This window comes from Spea bombifrons, chromosome 1 (genome assembly GCF_027358695.1).
Source record: "Spea bombifrons isolate aSpeBom1 chromosome 1, aSpeBom1.2.pri, whole genome shotgun sequence".
Taxonomy (NCBI): Eukaryota; Metazoa; Chordata; class Amphibia; order Anura; family Pelobatidae; genus Spea; species Spea bombifrons.
In genome coordinates, this window is record NC_071087.1 from 74,782,119 (window position 1) to 74,805,997 (window position 23,879).

General features: G+C 42.4%; 1 protein-coding gene across 1 annotated transcript in view; it reads left to right on the plus strand.

The window, feature by feature from the left end:
* Positions 1-17,988: 17,988 nt before the first annotated feature.
* Positions 17,989-23,879, plus strand: part of MARCHF2 (membrane associated ring-CH-type finger 2) — a 33,154-nt gene continuing 27,263 nt past the window's right edge. Inside the window, exon 1 of the mRNA XM_053463812.1 lies at positions 17,989-18,252. Within this exon, the coding sequence (XP_053319787.1) occupies positions 18,214-18,252 (39 nt within the window). The 5' untranslated portion in view covers positions 17,989-18,213. The remainder of the gene's footprint in view (positions 18,253-23,879) is intronic.

The window sequence follows — 23,879 nt, forward strand, 5'->3', positions numbered from 1 at the left end:
GTTGTTTGTCTCATTTTCTTAAAGAATGAATATAAGAGGGGGTTGTCTCTTGAAATAATGAAAACCCGCTTATTAAGTATGCTCCTAGCTGATTGATATATCACAAGCACTACATTTTCTTAGAAATGCATTTGTTTTTTTTCTTTGTTTTTTTAATTCTTTTGTTGCCCAATGAAAATACTTCTATTGACCTGTTTGAAGATTAGAGGGTCATCCACATCTTGTAACTGATTGATTTGTAGTATAAGTCCTTTAAAACAACCTTTCCCAAACTGAACACACAACAAGTTCATTTTATAGACAAAGATTCAACGGTTAGCATAGATTCCTTTTGATTCAAATGCAATACAGTATTTTATTAGTTTTTAAGTATAGATTGTTTATATCGGTCAGTGTAGCACTGAGACATAATACAATGTGGAAACAATGATGTGATCATCTTTTATTTTCCCCTGCTGTTTGTATAGAACCCATATACATTCTATACAGTTCCTTGTTCCATGTCTAACTCTAGGTAGGAGAAATGGAAACCAGAACATAATGTAAATAAGTTTTTTTTCAAGAGATTCACCATTTTCATCTTGTCATTCCACAGTCCATGGACTAACAGTCCATTATGTACTACGAGGTTCCTAAGTTTTGAAATTAAATGGCTGTATTCAATGTAATGAAAGATCATGACACTGACCAGCAGTATGTATGTATGTGTGTGTGTGTGTGTGTGTATATATACATACATACATACATACATACATACATACAGAGTACCGTCAGCTGCTTGACTATTTTGGAAAAAATCCCTGTGTGCATATTGTTTATGTATTGATATTCATATAAGAATGGATATCCACCTAAAGTGTGTGTATGTCTATATATACATGTGCATTACTGATCAATTGTAAATAACAATTGTGTATATGTATAGATATATGTACTAGTTGGTGTGTATGCATAACATATTTGGCTTGGGGAATATGACAAGGCATTTTTACATTCTTATGCCTGTATTAATACAATCAGTTTGCTTTAGTTGGCACTGGCTAGTTTTACATGTCTTAGTAATGGTTTTCTGGCCGCTTAGACTCATTGATGCATGCAAGCATTTGTTGTTGAAACTTGTGTTTTTATAGTTGCATTATAAGCTTCCTCCTTATCATTCATTTTTGTAAGATTTCCTTTCCGTTTGGATGTATTCGTAAACACAAATTAAAGAACCACCAGGCATTCATCGGTTAAATATAGCAGTGTGAAGTCTGTCCACCTTTCTGGATGAAACATTACTGCTGCAGAAATAGTAGTGCCAAGTTATTTACCTACACTATGTCTAATACTTTATGCTTGGCTTTGAATGACCTCTGTTCAAAGCATGCTAGAAAGTTTGCAGCCAAATCATATATGTACACCTTTCCTACTATGTTCCTGGCATACTAATATTTGCCCCCTATAAAACCACTATTTTATTAGTGTTGAATAGAATATGATTAATATCTTAACTTATCATGCCCCTTCATGCTTATTAAACATTGTGCAGCCACAGTAAGATTCCTGGATTTTCATGCTTCAAACCTTTTTGAAATGTGACAAATCAAAACGTTCTGGTTCTCAGTAACTGCATCAATTTTCACATTGTACGAAAGGCATATTTATATACTTTCTGAAAAAAAACATTTACAATTTGGTTATTTTTATTTTGCGGTTGTGTATATAAAAAAAAAAAAAAAGAGAAAACACTTCATGGGAAACTATTAATGATGTACACCGATGTGCGACCTTTCTTTTGTGACTCAAGTACAGGGCAAGTCTTACATTCCAATCGCATCAATCTTGTTTTCAAAACCGTTAATGAAATAAAGAATAGAGACTTCTGTTTCTAGTTTGGGTTTGTGCAAAGGTGTGTACTGCGGAGAGGTCAGACTGATCAGCAGCCTCATTTAAGAAATATATGCCTTGTACCATGCCATCAAAGGTAAGTGTGCCAGTAGGTTGCTAGCTCATCTATAGTTTAAAATTATGAACATTCACTTTTTTTATACAAACAAATGAGTAAAACTTTTGTGGGCTACGACTCCATCACCCTTAGCCAGGCTTAAGGTGATGAGAGCTGTAGTCCACAAGTGAGTGCACCAGAAGAGCGAAAGGCTGGCATTATTGTTTCCTTGAGTATATTGTGGCATTTAATTACTAGATTTTACTAAAACATGTGAAGTCATGATTTTATGAAAGACACGGAGGTGAATATTGTGCATTAACCCTTTCTTTACTCCAAACATTAGCAAAAAAAATATGATCTTGATGAAAGCAAAAACCAGTAAATGAGAGAATACATCACCCCTCCAATATTATAATCGTAACTATGACAATATAAAAGGACAAGCACAGGCCATAATCTTCCTCTTTCTTGCTTTGACACAACTCAGTCCATAAGGCAGGAAAAAAGGAAAAAGCCCAATCTGGAAAAAACGCAATAGAACGGCAACACCACAAACTTGTGAAAGGAGAGAACGCTTCCTTGATCACGAAGTGAAGGTGAAGACAGAAAAATCAACGTGAAAAACATAAAGGGACAGAGGATGTGGAACCAATTAGTCCAAGGAGACAGGAATTGGAAAAATACAATCCTCTACCGTAAACATATCAAAATATCTGTAAAAAACTAAATAAATAATAATATACGGATAAGGAGTTGCAGCTTACAACACAGACGTCCTAATAATGGAAAAAAGGACATAACACCAGACCTGGAAACCGTGGGATCCTCCTGAAAAGACAATGCCACCAAAACATAACCCATGGAAGGGAAAAACAATTTGAAGTATGAGAAAGAAAAATTGAAGGGCGGGACAATATTCGCCTCCGTGTCTTTCATAAAATCATGACTTTACATCCTGTTTTAGTAAAATCTAGTATTTTATTTCAAGCCATGGAGGCTCATATTGTGCAAGTTTAAAGCTGAGAAACAACAGAAGAAAAAAACATGTTCAATAGGCTTGAAGTAAAATTCCTTAACCCCTTAAGGACAATGGGCAGTCCCTAAACCCATTGAAAACAATGCATTTTGAGCCCGTACATGTACGGGCTTTGTCATTAAGGGGTTAAAAATGGATTCTCGAGACCAATCTGCTGAACGAAGGAGATCCTCCAGACAACCCCCCTTCCAAGGCCAATGTCTTAGACCCTGCAGCACTTCTGGTGGAATGAGCTCCAGGCCCATAAACCATTTAATCCATTGGGATAACGTAGGCGAGGAGATAGGAAGATGAGGATGCCTGGAATACAAAAACAGTTGCAGAGAATCCTCGTGTTTGAGTCGAGAGGTACGAGCTTCATATTCTCTAAGACAGAGGACTGGGCGCAAGATATGTCAAACCTCACTTGAGTTGCTTCTGCATTGAGAATTATTTTAAGGCTATTTTAAGTAGGAGTTAAAAAGAGTTGGAAAGAGAAAAAGGGGTTCCACAAGGTACTGTATTTATACTGATATATATTTATTGGACTGTTTTTGTTGAACTATAGTTCTGTACTTTTAACTGCTTATTTTTGACAGGTGTTCTTGTTTAACTGTTATTTTGTAGATTCTCATTTATTTATTTTTTCTTATACTTGATTGTGAGTATGGTTATGGGAGTTAGCAAGATTGATGATCTGACTCAATCTTGCTTCATGTATGCATGCCTGGATGAATCCGTCCAGGGTCCATACCTCTGTGGCAGGTGTGAGCAAGTGGTTTCTCTGGAAGCTCATATTAGAGATGTGGAGAAGCAAATTGCAACTTTGAGAGAGATAGACAATCTTGAAAGGAGTCTGCTGCTCACTGAGCAGAATTTAGTGGGTGCAGGTAGTGAAGGAGGAGATAAGTCAGCTGGGGAACAGGCATGTAGCTGGGTAACAGTTACACGTGGTGGTAGAGCGGGAGGAAAGAGGAAAGGTTTAGCTAGTCCTGACCTTGTGCAGCCTAACAGATTTGCCCGCTTGAGTGAAGATGTTGGGTGCATCAGCTCAGGAGTACCTATACTGAAGGAAGCTGTTCCTTCTAACAGCCGAGGGAACAGCCCCTCTAGTATGAGTGGGGTTGAGAGCGTAAGAAAGGCTAGACAGGTTGTGGTGGTAGGGGACTCTGTTATTAAGAGAGTAGATAGGGTAATCTGCGGCTCAACCGGACAGTTTGCTGTCTCCCGGGTGCTGGGAGGGGCTGGGGAAAACCCGGCTGTCATGGTCCATATTGGTACCAATGACAAAGTCAGTGGAAAATGGAAGGTCCTAAAGAATGATTTCAGGGAATTAGGAGATAAACTGAAGAAATATTACCTGTGCCACGCGCAACAGTAGAAAGGCAGCGGGAGATCAGGGAGGTAAATGCGTGGCTAAAGTCATGGTGTAGGAAGGAGGGTTTTGGCTTTCTTAGAGCACTGGGCTGATTTTGCGCTTGGGTACAATCTTTATAGTGGTGATGGATTGCACCTAAACGGAAGAGGGTCTGCTGTGCTAGGGGAGAGGATGGCTAGAAGGCTGGAGGGGTTTTTAAACTAGTGGTGGGGGGGGCACAGAGATCTTGAAAATGGAGATCAGAACAGAGGAGGTATGTATTAATAAAAATTCTCATAAAATTCAAGAGACTCAGGGTAATATTAAATGTATGCTTGCTAATGCAAGGAGCCTAAATAACAAAATGGGAGATCTAGAGGCAATAGCATACACTAAGCAGTATGATATAATAGGCATAACAGAAACATGGTGGGATGAGACCCATGACTGGGCAGTTAACTTAAAAGGTTATACGTTATATAGGAAGGACAGAAAAAACAGGAAGGGAGGAGGAGTATGCTTGTATGTTAACAACGAGCTAAAGTCAAATATTAAGCATCTTGAAGGCGACAAGGGATTTGCGGAAGCTTTATGGGTAGATATCAACTTGGGGCAAAAAAAGGAAAAGAACTACTGGTTGGGATATGTTATAAACCACCTAATGTTAATAATGATGAGGAAGAACAGCTGTTAGAGCAAATTGAGAGCTGCACATCTGGGTAACACGTTAATTATTGGAGATTTTAATTACCCGGACATAAATTGGGATAGAGGGACTAGTAGTTCTGCAAGGGGATTCAGGTTTTTGAACCTGTTAAATGACACATTCGTGTCACAACTGGTACAAGCACCAACTAGAAAGGATACTTGTTTGGATCTGGTGATAACAAACAATGTTGATCTTGTGTCTAACATTCAAGTGGGGGAGCACTTGGATAATAGTGATCACAATATGGTCTCTTTTGAAATAAACTCAAAAAAGAAATTGCCCATGGGGAATACTAAAACGTATAATTTTAAGAAGGCCAATTTCAATAAGATAAGGGCAGCTTTACAACTTATTGACTGGCAAAAACTCTTCAGGGATAAAAATACTGAGGAAAAATTGAGTATTTTCAAACAAATATTAGCAGGGTACACTTCTCAGTATGTACCACTAGGAAACAAATATAAAAGAAACAAATTGAAACCGATGTGGCTTAGTGGGGACGTTAAGCAGAAAATGAAAAATAAGAAAATGGCTTTTACAGCATTTAAATGAGACGAATCAGAGGCATCCTATATAAGATATAAGGAAGCCAATAAAGCATGCAAGAAGGTGATTAGATGGGCTAAACTAGAAAATGAGAGGGTAACTTCCAAAGCGAGCAAAACTAACCCCCCAAAAAATGAAAACGTAGGTTCATTAAAAACAGAGAGGGTAGTGTTGGTTAAGGACCAGGAAAAAGCAGAAACTTTAAATTACTATTTTTCCTCAGTATATATTAAGGAGGAACCTATGGCAATGGATATACATAGGGCCACTGAGAAAAAATTTTCAGTCAAACTGTGAGTGGATGGCTCAGGACAAGGTGCTGCAGCAACTAAAGAAAATTAATGTTAACAAAGCTCCGGGGCCTGACGATATTCACCCACGAGTACTTATGGAGCTGAGTCAGGAAATAAGTGAACCTCTGTTTCTAATCTTTCGGGATTCTTTTCTTTCAGGAATTGTACCGGAGGATTGGAGGAAGGCACATGTGGTTCCTGTTTTCAAAAAGGGTTCAAACTCTGTGCCCGGAAATTATAGACCTGTGAGCTTAACTTCCGTGGCTGGGAAAGTATTTGAAGGGCTGTTTAGGGATAAAATTCAAGAATTCCTTGGGAAGAACAGTATTATTAGCAAAAATCAGCATGGTTTTATGAAACATGGGTCCTGTCAAACTAATTTAATTGCATTCTATGAAGAAGTAGAAGTGTCGATCAGGGTGGATGTAATCTACTTGGATTTTGCCAAGGCGTTTGACACGGTTCCACACAATAGGTTAGTATTCAAACTGAAAGAAATTGGTCTAGATGCAAATTCTTGTTCTCGGGTAGAACATTGGCTTAGAGATAGAGAACAGAGAGTTGTTATAAATGGTAAATTTTCAAGCTGGTCAAAAGTGGTAAGTGGTGTCCCTCAGGGTTCTGTTCTGGGACCAATTTTATTCAACATATTTATAAATGACCTGGCAGTAGGCGGTGAAAGTCATGTTTCTGTGTTTGCAGATGACACTAAACTAGGTAAAGTTATACAGGGCGAGCAGGATATTACTGTGCTGCAGAGGGATCTATATAGACTGGGGGACTGGGCACCCAAATGGCAGATGAAATTCAATGTAGATAAATGTAAAGTTATGCACTTCAGGGTAGCGAATGCACAAGCAACCTACACCCTAAACGGTAGTGAATTAGGGGTAACGACAAATGAGAAGGATTTGGGAATTGTTATAGACAACAAACTAGGCAACAATGTGCAATGTCAGTCTGGGGTTGCTAAGGCCAGTAAGGTATTGTGTATAAAAAGGGGCATCAAGTTGCGGGATAAAGATATAATTTTGCCTCTGTATAAATCAATGGTAAGGCCGCACCTTGAATATGCTGTGCAATTTTGGGCACCTATTCTAAAGAAGGATATCATAGCACTAGGTGCAGAGGCGGGCTACAAAATTAATAAAAGGAATGGAGCACTATAGTTATGAAGAAAGGTTAACTAATTTAAATCTGTTTAGTTTAGAAAAACGGCGCCTCACAGGGGATATGATAAAATTATATAAATATATTCGGGGCCAATACAAACCATTGTGTGGAAATCTTTTCATAAACAGGACTATGCATAGGACACGTGGTCATGCGTTCAGATTGGAAGAAAGGAGATTTAGACTAAAGCAGAGGAAAGGGTTTTTTTTACAGTAAGGACAATAAGGATGTGGAATTCTCTGCCTGCAGAGGTAGTTTTATCGGAGTCTGTACAGACGTTTAAACTGCAACTGGATGGATACCTGGAAAAAACATAATATTCAGGGATATAATCTTTAATTATGGGGAAACAGCTTATTGATCCAAGGAGAAATCTGACTGCCATTTTGGGGTCAAGAAGGATTTTTTTTCCCTGGTTAGTGCAAAATTGGAAAGAGCGAAACCGGGGTTTTTTTTTTTTTGCCTTCTTTTGGATCAACAGCAACAAATGAACAGATATAGGAAAGGCTGAACTTGATGGACGCATGTCTTTTTTCAGCCTATGTAACTATGCATTCCAGTCCAGAACACGTATGTCAGAAACCAGTTTATATGAAATGAGGCATAGTGACATGGCCAATTTTGCCGATAAATGTCCAAAGAGAGATCAGAATTCGGAGGCCACGACAAAAACAGATTCAAGACCACATTAACCAGGTGGAAGAGTATTTAGGTTTAGGGGGTCTAGAGAGTCGTATCCTCTTGAGTAATCGACAGATAACAGAGTGCTCACCCACCGGGACACCGTCAAAACCCAAATGAGCCACGGAGATGGCTGAGCGGTAAAGATCAATGGTCCTGTAAGCTCGTCCCTGATCAAAGAGGGACGAGAGGAAAGGATTAACACAGGTTACAGGGGCTGAAAAGGGATCCAAATCCCGTTCCAAGCACCAAGAAGCCCAAGCCTGCACGATAAGATCTGTGAGTGCTTGGTGCCCAAGCTCCTCCCAGGAGCCGCTGAGCTGAGCTTGAAATGCCAGGCATCTGCCAGGGATCCCGGAAAGACTGCCCTCCTGGATTAGAGGATGTGGAGCTCCGTAAGGGTTCAGAAGCAGATGAGACGGTGAGTGTAGCACCCGAGGGACCGCCACAATCAGGTCCAGAAGACTGGGGAACCATGGTTGTGACGTCCAGAATGGCACCATGATCACTACAGTTGCCCGTTGACGACGGATCTGGAGAAGCATTCTGGAGATCATTGCGAAGGGGGGAAAAGCATAACGACAACCCTCGGACCAATCTTGTAGGAAGGCGTCCGTCGTGAGAGCACCTGGATCTGGTCTCCAACTGAAATAGACTGGGAGGCGTGAATTCAGCCGAGAGGCGAACAAGTCTATGTGGAGCGGACCCCAAAGATCCATAATAGATGAAAAAAAACGATTCCGCTAGGGTCCAGTCGCTGGCGTCTGACAGGTAGCGAGAGTTCCAGTCTGCCACCGTGTTGGAAAGACCAGGTGTATATACTCCGCTTGGATCGTGATGTTGTGATCCAGACAAAACGACCAGAGGTCTTTGGTCATGTCTGCCAAAATCGCCGACTGAGTGCCCCCCAAACAGTTGATGTATCGCACGGCAGAGACATTGTCCTTGTGCAACCTGATGGAGGAATTGATGCAGTTCCTGGAGAAACTCTTGATGGCAAACGAGCCCGCAAGGAGCTCCAGGCAGTTGATGTGTAGGCCCGCCTCCGTCTCAGACCAAGGGCCCCCTGTGGACTTCTCCCCGCATCTTGCACCCCAACTGTGTAGGCTGGTATCTGATTCGATGGATAGTTCGGGCTTGAGACCAAAAATCGATTTGCCATTCCAGGCAGTCATGTTGGCTAGCCACCAACGCAGTTCGTCTAGACTTTGAGAGTCCAGATCAATGAAATCCGCGTAGGACGCCCCCTGTCAAAGATGACTGATCTTGAGGCGTTGTAACGCTCTGTAGTGGGGCGGGAAAAATCGTCTGGATGGACGCAGACAATAGAACAATTATCCGGACGAGACGACGGATGGAAATCGTATGCAAGCATAGCACTCTGCAAAGTTTTTTCTTGATGGAATGAATCTTGGAGGATCGACGATCACCTCCTAAACTTAAATGGTGTCGCTGAAATGCAAAAAAATTTTAAAAATATATAAAATATATATATATATATATATATATATATATATATATATATATATATATATATATATATATATATATATATATAATATTTTTATGAGCAAGTCCTAAAATTAGCACTTTATCTTCAAGCAATTCTAGCATGGAAATAGTTAAAATACTGGCATTGTAAATGCCCATGGAATGTCTGAATGTATGATTTGATGGGGTAAATTGAATTGGCCGGGTTCAACAATGTCCCAATTAACACAGGAGGATGGATGACCACATGTCTAATTTACAATTCGAAAAATGCACACGTCCCAAATGTGGCCTTTTACCTCCCAAGCAACATGACAAACCCATTCATGTAGGGTATCACATATTGGGGTGTTGTGAGACAGTAACATATACCAGGAGCTGTAAATTCATACCTGAAGTACAATTTGTGTGGGAAAAACTCTGATGTTGAACTTCCCAAGGATGACAGACGGAACATCAGAGGAGAGGAAGAGAGGAAGCCATGAGTGGTCAAGAAAGATGTTAGCAGGGCCAGGGGGATGGTATATAACAGCAATGCGTAAATAGATGGGATTAAATATACAATAGCATGGACTTCAAATGAGGAGAAAGAGAGAGTGAAGGAGCAGAGGGAATAGGTTGAAAAGTACATGTTGGGGAGAGTAGGAAGCCTACCCCACCACCATGCCTGTCATCAGGTCTGGTAGTGTGAGTGAGGTGGCCACCATAGGAGAGAGCAGCCGGAGAAGCAGTGTTACAAGAAGTTAGCCAGGTTTCAGTTAAAGCAAGAAGGTGCAGGGATGTAAAGCTGTTAGTTTGTGCCACACAGAGCATGCGTTCCAGAGTGCAAAGGTAAAAGGGGGTAGGAGAAGCGGCAGGGTATGTGGACAAGATTGTTGAAGTTTCTGGAATGTTGACTGGGAGAGGATAGGAAAGAGAGCACCAAAGGAGGGCCAGGATTTGGGGAATATCCCCAGCTGCTAAAAGAAGAAGCGATAGTGAGAGAAGGTGAGAATAGGACTTGTGTGAGCAGAGAGATTGCTGGGAGTGAGAGGAGGTGGGGGAAAGGGAGGAGGTGAAAAGTGCTTGTGATGAGAGAAGGGGAGAAGAAAGTAATGAGGGAGCAATACAGACATATTGTGGAGGTGCTGGTTGCCGGAGAGAGATCCTAACAAAAGAGGACAGTGAACATGGTATCTGGAGAATGAGGGTAATGGGAATGGAATGGTGGTCGAGCAAACACAATAAGCAGTAGGCAGCACCTGATGACAGTCCAGTGGAGTATTGATTGCAGGGAGCCTCCTGACCTGTTGTCCTCCTTGGTGAACTCCTACAACTGGCACTTGGATGGAAAGTGGCACACAGATGGAAGGTGGCAGAGTGCTCAAGCTTTGGGGAAATTTTCTGAGAAATCGAGCTGTTCCAATACAGTACAATTCTATAATGGTAGCCTTTATAAACAAAACCGAATGGCACTAGAAGAAAATCTCTGGATCATCTCACAGCTCAGATTTGCCAATGAGTGGAAATAACTCTGCTAGACTTTTCTGCAGTACACGTCAAGGTATACCTGACCACGAAGGCAGATTTTCTCAGCAGAAAACCCATCCTGTCAGGAGCATGGAGCCCACATCCAGAAATGTTCCAAATGATCACACACAAGTTGGGTACTTCCCAGATGGATTTAAAGACTTCTCACATAAACAAAGAAGTAAAAAAAACATTTAGGTGTAGAGTTTGAATTTCACACTAGATTGCAATTTTCACCTCTACTTTTAACTTATCGAGTACTCAAGAAGTTAAGAGAAGAGAAAGCTACAGTCATTCTGGTAGTACCGTTTTGGCTAAAAGAGGATATGGTTCTCGGAACTTCTAAGATTAGCCATAGGTCATACTCCGCTGCACCTTCCGGCTCAAAGAAATCGCCTCCTCCAAGTACAGACTGCTAACATCACATGTAACTAATATATAGGTGGTTTGCCATTCTATGTTATTTAAAACAGAGGTCCCCAACCTTTTTGGCACCAGGGACCAGTTTTGTGGAAGATAATTTTTCCACGGACCACGGGCGGGGTGTTTTAGGTTTGATTCAAGTGCATTACATTTATTGTGGATTTTACTTTTATTATTATTAAATTTAAAACATAATGAAATATATTTGCCACTTCCCTGGTTGTCTTTCCATCTATAAAAAGCACATACAATTGTGCCACTCTGCCCCCCAGATATGCCACTCTGCCCCCAGATATGCCACTCTGTCCCCTGATATGCTTTATGCCCCCCCTAGATATGCCACTCTGCCTCCTGATATGCTTTATGACCCCCTACGTATGCCACTCTGACCCCCTGATATGCCACTCTGCTCCCCTGATATGCTTTATGGCCCACTAGATATGCCACTCTGACCCCCCCTGACTTACCAATGCACCCCCAGACTCCCTGGTGCCTAGTGGGGGCAGCCGATCTACATCTGCGCGATGGGCTTAGACAACCTCTGCTGCTGCTCGTCACATCCGCCGGGGCTTCTATGCCGGCGCTCCGTCATAGAAGCCCCGGGCGGAAGTGCTGGCAGTGTCGGAAGTTGTCTGCGCGCATCACGCAGACCTTCCCCGGCAGCCCGAAAGGAGGATACAGGTCCCCTGCAGTGGGATCATTGTCTATGGCAGCCGGGGGAAGTCTGTGCGATGCGCTCAGGGCTTCTATGGTGAAGTACCAGAAGGTTATGTAACAATGGCACTCCTTCATAGGATGAGGAGAAAAATTCTTATAATCAAGCAACTACAGTATTTATTTTTTCTTTTTTTGTTATTTTTTTGGAATTTGTAATATTGGATCGAGAACTGAAAAATTATATTTTATTAGTCACACTGTTTGGTTATTTCATCCTAATGGATTGCCAGCGTTTCACTTTTTCATGTGTGTTAGTGCTGTCGTCTAGCTGTGTTTCAATGAAAAGTGAGTGCGGCCCACGTACACATACATTTCTGATGAAGTGGCCCACTGCAGAAAAAAACTGGACACCCCTGACCTATTTGATCAGCTTCTTTAAAGTACTTTTCATGATACAGTCTTTACCGCTACTGTATAATCAGGATTTAGCCCCTTTATTTGACAGCGGAAACAATCCACAATTAGTCTGCACAAGTTGCAACAAACAAAATATAGCCTAGGCCTAAACCTTCTGGATGTTGAGGATTACAATATGGCAGCACTTCTAAGACAAGTCATTGAATGGATCTAAGGTTCCGCTAAATTTTCCTTTAGACTCTTTCATTACAGCAGATGTAACCTCTTCCTGCACCACCCACCATCACTCCCCCAGGTCATCCCATACTAACTGCCTTTTCCATTATAACTGAAGAAGAGCTTGCCACTCTTCTTTCTACATCTCACCCAACAACATGTTCCCTTCACCCCATCCCATCAAATCTCTATAACATCCCTTGGTCCATCACTTACCCACCTATTTAATCTTTATCAACTGGAACTACCAAAAACCTTCAAGCATGCGCTAATCACACCCATCGTAAAAAACTTGCTTAGATCCCATTTGCCTAACTACCGCCCTATCTCTCTGCTTCCTTTTACCTCTAAGTTTCCTGAACAATTGTGTACAATCACCTTACTAACTTCCTTCCTTGACCTTCTACAGTCTGGCTTCAAACCCCTTCATTCTACTGAAACGGCTTTAACAAAAGTCTCTAATGACTTGCTCTCTGCTGCTTTTAATACTGTTGATCACTACCTTCTTCTTGACTCACTTGCTTCTATAGGTATTCGAGATCCAGCTCTCTTCTGGATCTCCTCACATCTGTCTAACCGTTCCTTCTCTGTCAAGATATCATCACCTCTTCCACTTTCACTTAGTGTTCCCCAAGGATCAGTCCTTGGCCCTCTGCTGATCTCTCTTTATACTTCATCTCTTGGCAAACTAATCAACTCATTTGGGCTCCAGTATCATCTATATGTAGATGATACCCAAATCTACCCGTCTCTCATGTCCTGTATTACCAACTGCTTGTCTGCTATTTCTTCATGGATGTCACAACACTTCCTGAAACCTAATCTTTCTAAACCTGAACTCATTATCGTCCTTCCTTCCATCTTCACCCCAGTACCTAAATTCTCTATCACCATTAACAACACGACTTTCTCTCCTACTAACCAGGCCCGATGCCATGGGATCATCCTTGACTCAACCTTCTCTTTTGTCCCTCACATTTAGTACCTCACTAGATCCTACCACTTGCACCTAAAAAACATCTCTCACATCTGCCCATCCCTTAACCAAGAATCCACGGAAAACCTGGTTAATTCACTTATCATTTCCCGTCTTGCAACACTATTTCTGGTTGGCATTCCACTGTCTCGACTTCCTCTACAGTCTAGGCTTATTTTCCTTGCACGCCGCTCCTCTTCTGCGGCTTCCTATTACCTTTTAGAATTACATTTAAAATCATTGTACTAACACTGCTCCCCCATACATTTCTACTCATAAACAAATACTTCATTACTCGACCCTTACATTCTACCTATGGGCTAAGGCTCTCCTCCTCCCTTATCACCTCTTCCATTTCACGTCTACAAGATTTCACTTGCGCTACCCCACGAACCTTCAGCTTTAACAAAACCCACTCATTCAGAGAAGCATACCACCTTAGTTGCTACAACTTCCCTGTCACCGATATAACCACCACAGTACCTCTCGCCTTTCTCTGTTCCTTATGTGTGTCCTCACCCCATTCCCTCAAGATTGAAAGCTTGCGAGCAGGGCTTTCTCCACCTAATGTTTGACTTAGTCTGTCAATTCTAGTCTTGTCATGTGAATATATGTATTGTAAGAAGTGCTGTGTAAATTGTTGGAGCTATATAAAAGATAATAATGAAGGCTGGACACCCTACCAGCAGGATATACTCCTTTATATGTAGGCAACAGCAGTGGCATAACAGAGTTGCAGTTACCCGGGGCTGAAAAAAAATGTGCGCGCCCCTCCATGTAACCCCCCATGACAGATATAAAGTGTTTACATTTTGCTAAGATGCACCATTTGATTGAGAACACAACCCCTTGATAAACAGTTAATGTAACGTAGCTGTTCAGCTATATACTTCATTTTTTCTCTACCTAACACTAAAAAACAAAAAAGTTATCAGTGTCAGCTGACTGAAAGGAATGAGAATCTTCAGGCAAATGAGTGAAGGATATATATTTTTTTAAGTTTTGCTAAGATGGACAGTTTGCTTGTACAGTCCTCTAATTGTTTCTAAATGTTTTCTTATATATTTTTCTTTATAAATATATATATAATCTAGATTTGAGCTATTTTGGCCCAATAGATGTCAACTGGACTGGATCTTAATTTAGGCTGTTTTGGCCCAATAGGTGTTACTGGTCTAGATCCCAATTTATGCTATTTGTCCCAGTAGGTTTCCCTGGTCTGGATCCCAATTTAGGGTATTTTGGCCCAATAGGTGTCATTGGCCTGGATCTCAATTTCTCAATTTAGGCTATTTTGGTCTGGTAGGTGTTACTGGTCTGGATCTCAATTTAAGTTATTATTTTTTTGTCCAATAGGCAGTGTTAGGCACAACAAACGTGGAGACACACAGAAGAGCACCTGCACCAGGACCTACCAGATTCATTATCGGCTCAGCGTTTGTTGCGTTGTCACTCCAATGGGAGGAGCCTAGCGTGAGGACTAGGGCTGCAACTAATGATTATTTTCACAATCGATTAGTTGGCCAGTTATTTTTTCGATTAATCGGGTAAAAAAAAAAAACAATATGCAAAGTTTTTGTTTATTTTAAATAAAAACTTGACATAATTTACATTAAAATGTGCCATTAACACTTTTATCTCTTTATCACAATGGCATTTCACGATTTGCCTTCTTATTTTACTGACATAATCAGGGGCGTAACTAGAAACCTCAGGGCCCCGGTGCGAGAATCCCCCCCACCCCCAACCCATCTATCCCTTTCTCACGATCTACCCACTCCCTCCCTACCCCCCTTCTCACGATCTACCCACTCCCTCCCTACCCCCCTTCTCACGATCTACCCTCTCCCTCCCTACCCCCCTTCTCACGATCTACCCACTCCCTCCCTACCCCCCCTTCTCACGATCTACCCACTCCCTCCCTACCCCCCCTTCTCACGATCTACCCACTTCCTCCCTACCCCCCTCTCACGATCGACCCACTCCCTCCCTACCCCCTCTTCTCACGATCTACCCACTCCCTCCCTACCCCCTCTTCTCACGATCTACCCACTCCCTCCCTACCCCCCCTTCTCGCGATCTACCCACTCCCTCCCTACCCCCCCTTCTCACGATCTACCCACTCCCTCCCTACCCCCCCTTCTCACGATCTACCCACTCCCTCCCTACCCCCCTTTGTAGGTCACTTACCGTCAACTCCTGTGTTGGGAGCGTGAGGCGTTTGTCTCGGGTGCCGGAGCTTCACTGCTGAGCGCCGGCATATGACGTCCCAACACTGCACTCTGGGCAGCGCTGAGGCAGGCGGCGGCAGCGGTAGCAGCGGCATCCTGGATTTCTGTCAGTCAGGGGGGCCCAAGAGTTGCCGAGCGGTCGTTTTCAGCAACCGCTCGGCACCCCTTGGGCCCCCCTGACTGGCAGAACTCCAGGGCCCGGTCACAGTCGCGACCCCGGTAGTTCCGCCACTGGACATAATAATTAAAGCTATATGAGGGACTGAAACGAAACAAGCTGATACTTCTGCTGTTGTCTCTATTAACGTCACACAGCAAACAGTGGAAGTATCAGCTTGTTCCGTTTCAGTCCCTCAACTACATAAATAGGTTTGTTGCCGGATACCCCGCGGGCAACTAAGCTATTTAGCTGACGCTGAGGGACTGACGGAGATACAGCAGCAGTTGAACGGAAGCATCAGCTAGGAAACAGTATGGTCTCACTCTTTCTGACTCTAATTGCACCTACGCAGGGCCAGCCTTAGGTGTTCAGCACCCTTTGTGGACTACTCCTCTGGCGCCCCCCGCCCCACAAGAAAGAAAGGAAAAATATCTTGTAACAAACAACCAGTTTTAGTTAGAGATTATTTATGTGCAAGTGCAAACAAGTCCAATAATATTTAACTGGAAACATTGGTAACAATAATGTACGCTAAATACATTAAATATGGGGGGGCAGCTAACAATGCAATCTTTGCAATCTGTGTTTTAAATATTTAAAACATTAGACCCTAGGCAAGCATGTCCTTGGGCCCCCCCAAACCCTAGCATGCAATCACTCCCTCCGTTACCTCACTAAAAAACAATAATCATCCAAGAGTCCCTTTATCCCCTCATTTCCTTTTTCGCTGTAGTTCAGTTATAGATGAAATAAACAACACATGTAAACAGCATTTGCATGTGTAAATCAACTGAATAAGACACACAAACCCAACTTTGCATGTATAGATCAATTGAAAATCACATGCAAACTCAGTACTAAAGGTATAGACAATACCTCCTAAATTACCGGTACAGATTAGAGGATTGCACTGGGAGGCGGGTCCCGTGGGACCTTGCGGGCGGTCTTGCTGGGGCTGCGGGCGGGAGCGGGCGGTCAGGCACTGTACCTGCGGGTCCCGATAATCCCGCGCAGTCTCGCAAGGCTGCCTTCTTGCTGCTCCCTTACAGTGTCACCTAGCTTGCTCCGCCCAGGAACAAAACGGAGTCACGTGATGTGACGTCACTTCCTGTGACTCCGCCTTGTAGCAGGGAACAGAGGAAACAAAAGAGTGCCAAGCAGTTGCTGAAACTTTTTCATGATCGACCGCTTGGGGTGCCTCTCACTCTCTCTCCTCCGCTCCCTGCCACCTCGGTGCGCCCCTGGCGCCGTGCCCCCTTGCCTTCTGCGCCTGGGGAAGTGTTACAGATCGCCACCCCCCCCCCATAGATACGCCACTGGGCAATATACAATAGTAATCTCATCCTTTGGTATCCCGTACTGTGCATAGTGCAGATAGTCCTGAGGCAGAGTTGCTCCATAGGCTATGGACATGCCCTAGAGTGTATGGTTTACCATGGCAACCATACACTGCATTTTTCGTTCTTTCCTCACCAAGCACAACGCTCAGTAAACTTCTTCTAAAAATATCGGCCACCTCTACGAAACCTATACTCCTTTACTTACCGAGTTCTGAAATTCCATTGACGGGCCTTTTCAAAGCCAAACTATATTAAGTGTTTCACCTAGGTTTGCTTGAATACACAAAAGCCAAAGAATTTAGATCTAAGAAATCCTTTCAACTCTGGGAACCCTATGTCAAAAGTCGAGATGTAACTCTCTGTCGTTAAGCACCCATTCCTTAAACCTGGAGGGGATTGGTACAAGGGAAACGTCAAAGTTGTGACTTGTTTTTCCATCTCTTGTTGTTATTACGTTGATTGTCAACAAAAACAAGACTTAATGCTGATATTGATGGGTGTATGAGAGACCAATGGGGCAGTGTCATAGACTAATATTACCAGACACAAACGCCTGAAACTCCCTAAGGAACTAAAACTTACAGCCTTTCGGTTATGACTAATGCGTGACAGATGTAATATTTTAGACAAAATAAACCATGGCTCTCTACATTGATCTTATCTCACGTTGGTTCCGCAGCACCCTACAAAAGACATATGGATATGTTAATTTCCCCAACATCCCTCGTGTTTTACGGAGCGCAAAGTAAACAAACAAAGGCGGTGGTTCTCTTTCAGAGAACTGGTAGTCTATTGGTCCACATCATCATTCGCCCCACCTACACAGCTGTGACAGAAGACGCGCCGTTATTCTACGCCATTTGCGTAACATCTGTGTTTTCACGTTTTTCGCGTAGCCGCTGTACGCCAACGGCAGAGGGTTGCGCTGAAGGTTAAACCACTGGCTGGGGCGCAGCTGGATAGCAACACCAGTTGTGTTACGTCGGCTGCTTTATCAGATGGCGTAAGGTTACGCTGGTGGCATAGATACGCCTGTGGCGCAATTGGCAAGGGGGAGGAGGTGGACATGGCGGCTCCGGCGTGAGGCGGATGGGCCGGAGGGGGAAGAAGCTTGCGACCGGGAGGCAGGTAATGAGCGTTACGTTGATAATGGCAGTGGCGATAACTAGCAATGTAGGCTATTAAAATGTACCTCTTCCTAGCATCCCTTTATGATCCAGATCCCCCGTGGACAATGAGTCTGCCTGTACAGTAAACGGATTCATAATGTCCATGACAGCTGTGTGCTAGTCCAGGCACCCCTGACCCTTTAAAATGGTGTAGCCCTAGCGCTGATGATGTGCGCACAGAGTAGTCTGCCGCGGCAGCAAGGGTGCTGTGTTTTGGGCCACATAACTTCCAGTCTGACTTTTAAGGTGCTGTCTCCGTAGGGATCTATATGTGGGTTCTGTTTAAAAAATACAGGATGTAAGCGGCTGCTCTGTTTTTGTGGCGTTCACCTGGTTGCTTGCAGTGGTCCATAAACATCTATTACTGTATACAAGGTCTATGATCTAAAGACATTTTATAATAAATTGCAACACACTGAGGAAGAAAAAAATAAATAATGTATGTATGGTAAGTCTTTAGTATTCCTGTTAGGACTCCATAAAGAAAAATTGAGCATTTCTCCAATGTTATTGAGGCCCACAGTGTTTTTTCTTATACTTTTGTGCTTAATAGAAGCACTTTTGCCAAAACTAACACTGGTGCAAGATTTATAGGATGTTGTGAAGAACAGGAACTAAGTATATTCATCTGTCCAAAATTTATGACATGCTTTAGGAAATAACATTTTCATTATTATTAATTTCATTATAATCATTTTATTTACAAGAATGCAGATGCAGGGAAATACATAATCCCTTCTAAAAACATGTAGGAAGAGCATTACAAATATTGTTCTTAGAGCAGGAAGGTACAGTTAAGCGATGAGTGACAAATCTATTATAATTTTACTGCCCCACCACTTATTTTTTGGATCAGACACAAATTATAATAAGGTAACACAAAAAATCAACATAATAAGTGTACCATTTGCAATATGTAAGGATGTTCCAAACAGCATATTCTTGACCACTTGGTTGACTATGTTGCTAACACACACAAAGAACTGCCACTAATGGAAAACTGCCTTATGGAAAATTGTGCCTAATTCTTCCTCTCAATGGATGGTATAACTGGACTTATGATTTTCCATGAAACAGATAAATAAATATTAACTGACATGAGAGGGCTTGCGCCATTTGGCCAGATGGGCAAGCAAAACCAAGCAGATGCCCTACTCTTATGTCACCAACTCATGTAAATATACACACTCACACTTATCTGGAGCCTGTTGGGTGCCCTGTTTGCCTGCTAAGCAAGCTATCGTGTTGTCACATAACCGGATGTTATGTGAGCACTCCCATAGTGTGCTTGTCCCGTTTGAATTTTTTTGACCAGCTTGGGTAGAAATTGCCCTTCTGGCCAGCCCGCCTTTGCCTTGAAACATAATTGTTCTTATAAATTAAGCATTAAAACATGGTAATAATAATAACGTTGGGGGTTTTCACTAAAGGAGCAATTGACAGGATAGTTGCAGGATAATAGTGTTTCATCTCCTTGAATTTAGTATACAGTGTGTTTCTGGTACAGCAAGAGCTTAGGTGGCCCTGTATGGTTAAATCGGTGAGATTTCTTCAATGTCTCCTCACTTGCGTGACAAGCCAATCATATGAGCTGATAAACCTGCTAGTGTTGGCCCTTCCTAATGAATAGTAAAGTGAAGGAATTGAAACCACAATATAATACACAATTAATAATACACCTTCTAATCACCTGCAACTTTGAATCTATATGTCTCTTCTTAAATTGGATAGCACAATATTAAGATAACTTAGGTAATCAATGGAAGTATATTTTTCTCTCTTGGTTTAATGTATATGTGGCTGATGAGGTCATTCTGCAAAGGAAAGTTGGCAATTGTGACTCGCCTCTATAGTGAGCCAGTTTGAACATCTTAGGATGTTGTAATTGTTTCAGTACTACTGGTACTTCTAACCAGACGTAGTACTGAAGCAATTACAACATCCTAAGATGTTCAAGCTGGCTCACTATAGAGGTCTGTCAATGCTTGGGACAGAATCTAATGCTGACAGTGAGCAGAAGTAAAGTGCACAGTCCCAGGTGGTAAGGACTCGAGACTTGGGTTTCTTACTTAAACACTTCTACATGGACAAAAAAGCCCCTTTAAAAAATAATTTAATATGTTCATTTTTAATAGTAAAGAAAAATCAATGCAGTCCTAGGTAGATTACCACTACCTGAATCTAGCAACTTGTGTTTTAACCAAAACAGGATTTTGTTTGAAATGCCAAATCTCATGCTGATCAGCATAGTATCACTCCTAATGCCTTTGAATAAATATACAATTATACTGAAGAAAAATTGGGAATGTAAATATAATATATACTATAACTAATAACAGGTTGTTTTTTTTTAATGCTTTAATTCTTAACACAAAAGCACCATTATCCATAACAAATATATTATGACAATGTCCATTGTATATCCATACTTTAACTCTTTAATAACTTAAATTTACCCTGATGCCCATTGCTTGTTGAACCTTACCACTCTAAACCTTTAACCCCTTAATGACAAGACTGTTTCTTACTTGTAGTACATTTTGGGACCGAGGCTCTTTTAACATTTTTCAGTGTTGCGGTTTAGCTGTAATTTTCTTCTTTCTCATTTTGTGCACCCGCACATATTGTATGTTGTGGGTTTTTTTCCAGGACAAAAAAGGCTTTCTTTAGATACCATTATTTTTATAAATGATAAAATATGGTGATTTTTTTGTTTGAAAAAACCTGCTAAATAGATTCTACTATTTGTCCTAAGTTTAGAAATGCCCAGTGTTTTTATATATTTTTTTGCTTTTTTTTCTGCACGTTATGGGGCAATAAGTACCAGTAGCATTTTGCTATTTCAAAACCATTTTTTCCCCAAATCTGGTCATTCTGCCCCATGTGCTATTTCAGGTATCTTTGAAGCCGGCCAATGCAATTTACCCCATCAAAACATATAGTTTTAAAAACTAGACACCCCGAGGTATTTCAAATTTTAACCCTTTCTGTGCACTAATTCCACCACCAGACTTTGTCAAACTTTATGATAGTAAATCTTTTTTGTATTTGTTTCACACACATTATACTTCAGGTATGAATTTACCGCTCCTGGTATATGTTCCTGTCAAACAACATCCCAATATGTGTTCAGCAACATCTCCTGAGCGCAGTAATACCCCACATGCATGGGTTTGTTGGGTTATTTGGGAGGTAGAAGGCCACCTTTGTGAGGTGTGTATTTTTTTGCCATTTAGACATCTGGTCAGTCTGTGCCCATGTCCCATATTTGGGACATCTTTGAAGCCGGCAAATTCAATTTACCCCATCAAATCATATATTTTTGTTAAACTAGGCACCCTATGGGCATTTATAATGCCAATATTTTAACTCTTTCCATGCAGGAATCTTTGTGAAGATATAGCGCTAAGTGTAGGGCTTGCTCATAAAAAACCTATATGTGCACTTTTTTGGTGTTAGTGGGGAATTATTTTTACATGTTACCATATTTTTTTAAATTAAATTGAAATACATTTTTTACATTTTTTTTTAGTAATCACACTGATTAATGAGCTGGGTCCCATTGACCTTGCATGGTTGACCTGCATTCAACCTGCAGGAGGAGCTCAAGAGTTCTCAAGAGGGTCTGGATAGGGTCTGGATAGGTAGGGGGGGTTGTGTTGCTACATGCCTTGTCAAGGCATGTCAGCAACACTGATTATGCCATTTTTTTTGTGGGGAGGGCTTCCCTCCCCGGATACACTATCAGCCGGTCTACGTGTTTTCAACTAAACTCTGTAGACCATTATTAAAATATAATTACCAATGTCTGAGTGAATGCCATCTCTGAAATAAAGGCCACCACAACCTTGTTTAATTCTACATGCCAAAAACGGAAACCACCTAGCTTAGTTAAGACTTCACTTCGCTTCTATGATGGAGCACCAGCGTGACATGACCTTTCGGTGCTCCACCATAGAGGCCCCAGCGGAGGTTGTTTGCGCCAGCTGCCAGAGAGGTGGATTCCCCGCATCGCTGCAGGGGACCTGTATACGCCTCTCTGGCAGCGGGAGGGCGGCTGTGTGATGCGCGCAGACAACCTCCGCTACCGCCGGCACTGATGGAGCACCAGAGCAGAGGTTTGTCAACGTGCATCGCGCAGACCTCCACCGGCTGACTCGACTAGACAGCAAGGAGTATGGAGCACGGAGGGTAGTCTGGGAGGTTCAGAGTGGCATATAGGGGGAGCACAGTGACATATCAGGGGGTTACAAGGCATATTTGGGTGGGCAGAGTGGCATATCTGGGGTATAAGGCATAGCAAAGGGCACTATGGCATATAGGGGGGTATAAGGTATATCAGAGGGCACAGTGGCATATCAGGGGGGTATAAGGCACATAGGGGATATAAGGCATATGTGGGGGCAGAGTGGCATATTTGAGGGGGGCAGAGTAGCAAATCTGGAGTATAAGGCATATCAGAGGGTAATATGGCATATAGGGGGTATAAGGCATATCAGAGGGCACAGTGGCAAATCAGGGGGGTATACGGCATATCTGGGGGTATACGGCATATCTGAGAGGCAGTGTGGCAAGCCTGGGCTCAGATGTGCATAACTGGGGGCAGATTGGGAAATTAAAACAAAAAATGCATTTTTCTCAAAGTTTTATTCTGTTGTTTGTTTTTAACATCCAGTTATTTTAAATAAATGAAAAATTTACATCTTATTCATTGAGTAATCAAAAAAAATAATCGGCCAACTGATCGATTTATGAAAATAGGGCTGAAACAACTAATTGATAAAATCGATAATAATCGATAATGAAAACCGTTGTCAACGATTTTCATTATCGATTAATCGAATCGATTTTTATGGATTATAAAAAGAGGTTTTTTTCAGAGAAAATGCTCTGAAAAACTCCTCTCCTTATATAATCCGACCTCAAACAGAGATCGGATTATAACACTAGAATCCAGATCCCCCGCAAGGCTGCAGGGGACCTGGATTCCCCTCACTGTCGGCCGGTCTCTCACTTCCGTCTCTCTCCCCCCTCCCATACACCCCTCTGACTCCTCCCCCCTCCCATACACCGCTCTGCCTCTCTACCCGGCTCCGTTACTGACAGGAACTTTCACTGCAGCTTCATAGAAGCCTCAGTGTAAGTGAAGGGCAGTAACGGAGGCTGTCTGTGACAGAGAATCATCCTCTCTGTCAGCCGGTGGGGGTCTGCATCGCACAGACAGCCTCCGTTACTGCCCTTCACTTACACTGAGGCTTCTATGAAGCTGCAGTGAAAGTGCCTGTCAGTAACAGAGGTTCACAAAGCACCAGGGAGTCAGCAACGGAGTCGGGAGAGAGGCAGAGCGGTGTATGGGAGGGGGGAGAAGTCACAGGGGTGTATGGGAGCAACCCTCCTATACACCACTCTGGCTCCTCCCCCTCCCATATGCCACTCTGCCTCTCTCCCCGGCTCCCTGGTGTCTTGTGAACCTCCGTTGCTGACAGGAGGCAGAGTGGAGTATGGGAGGGGGAGGAGGCAGAGTGGAGTATGGGAGAGGGAGGAGGCAAAGTGGAGTATGGGAGGGGGGAGGAGGCAAAGTGGTAT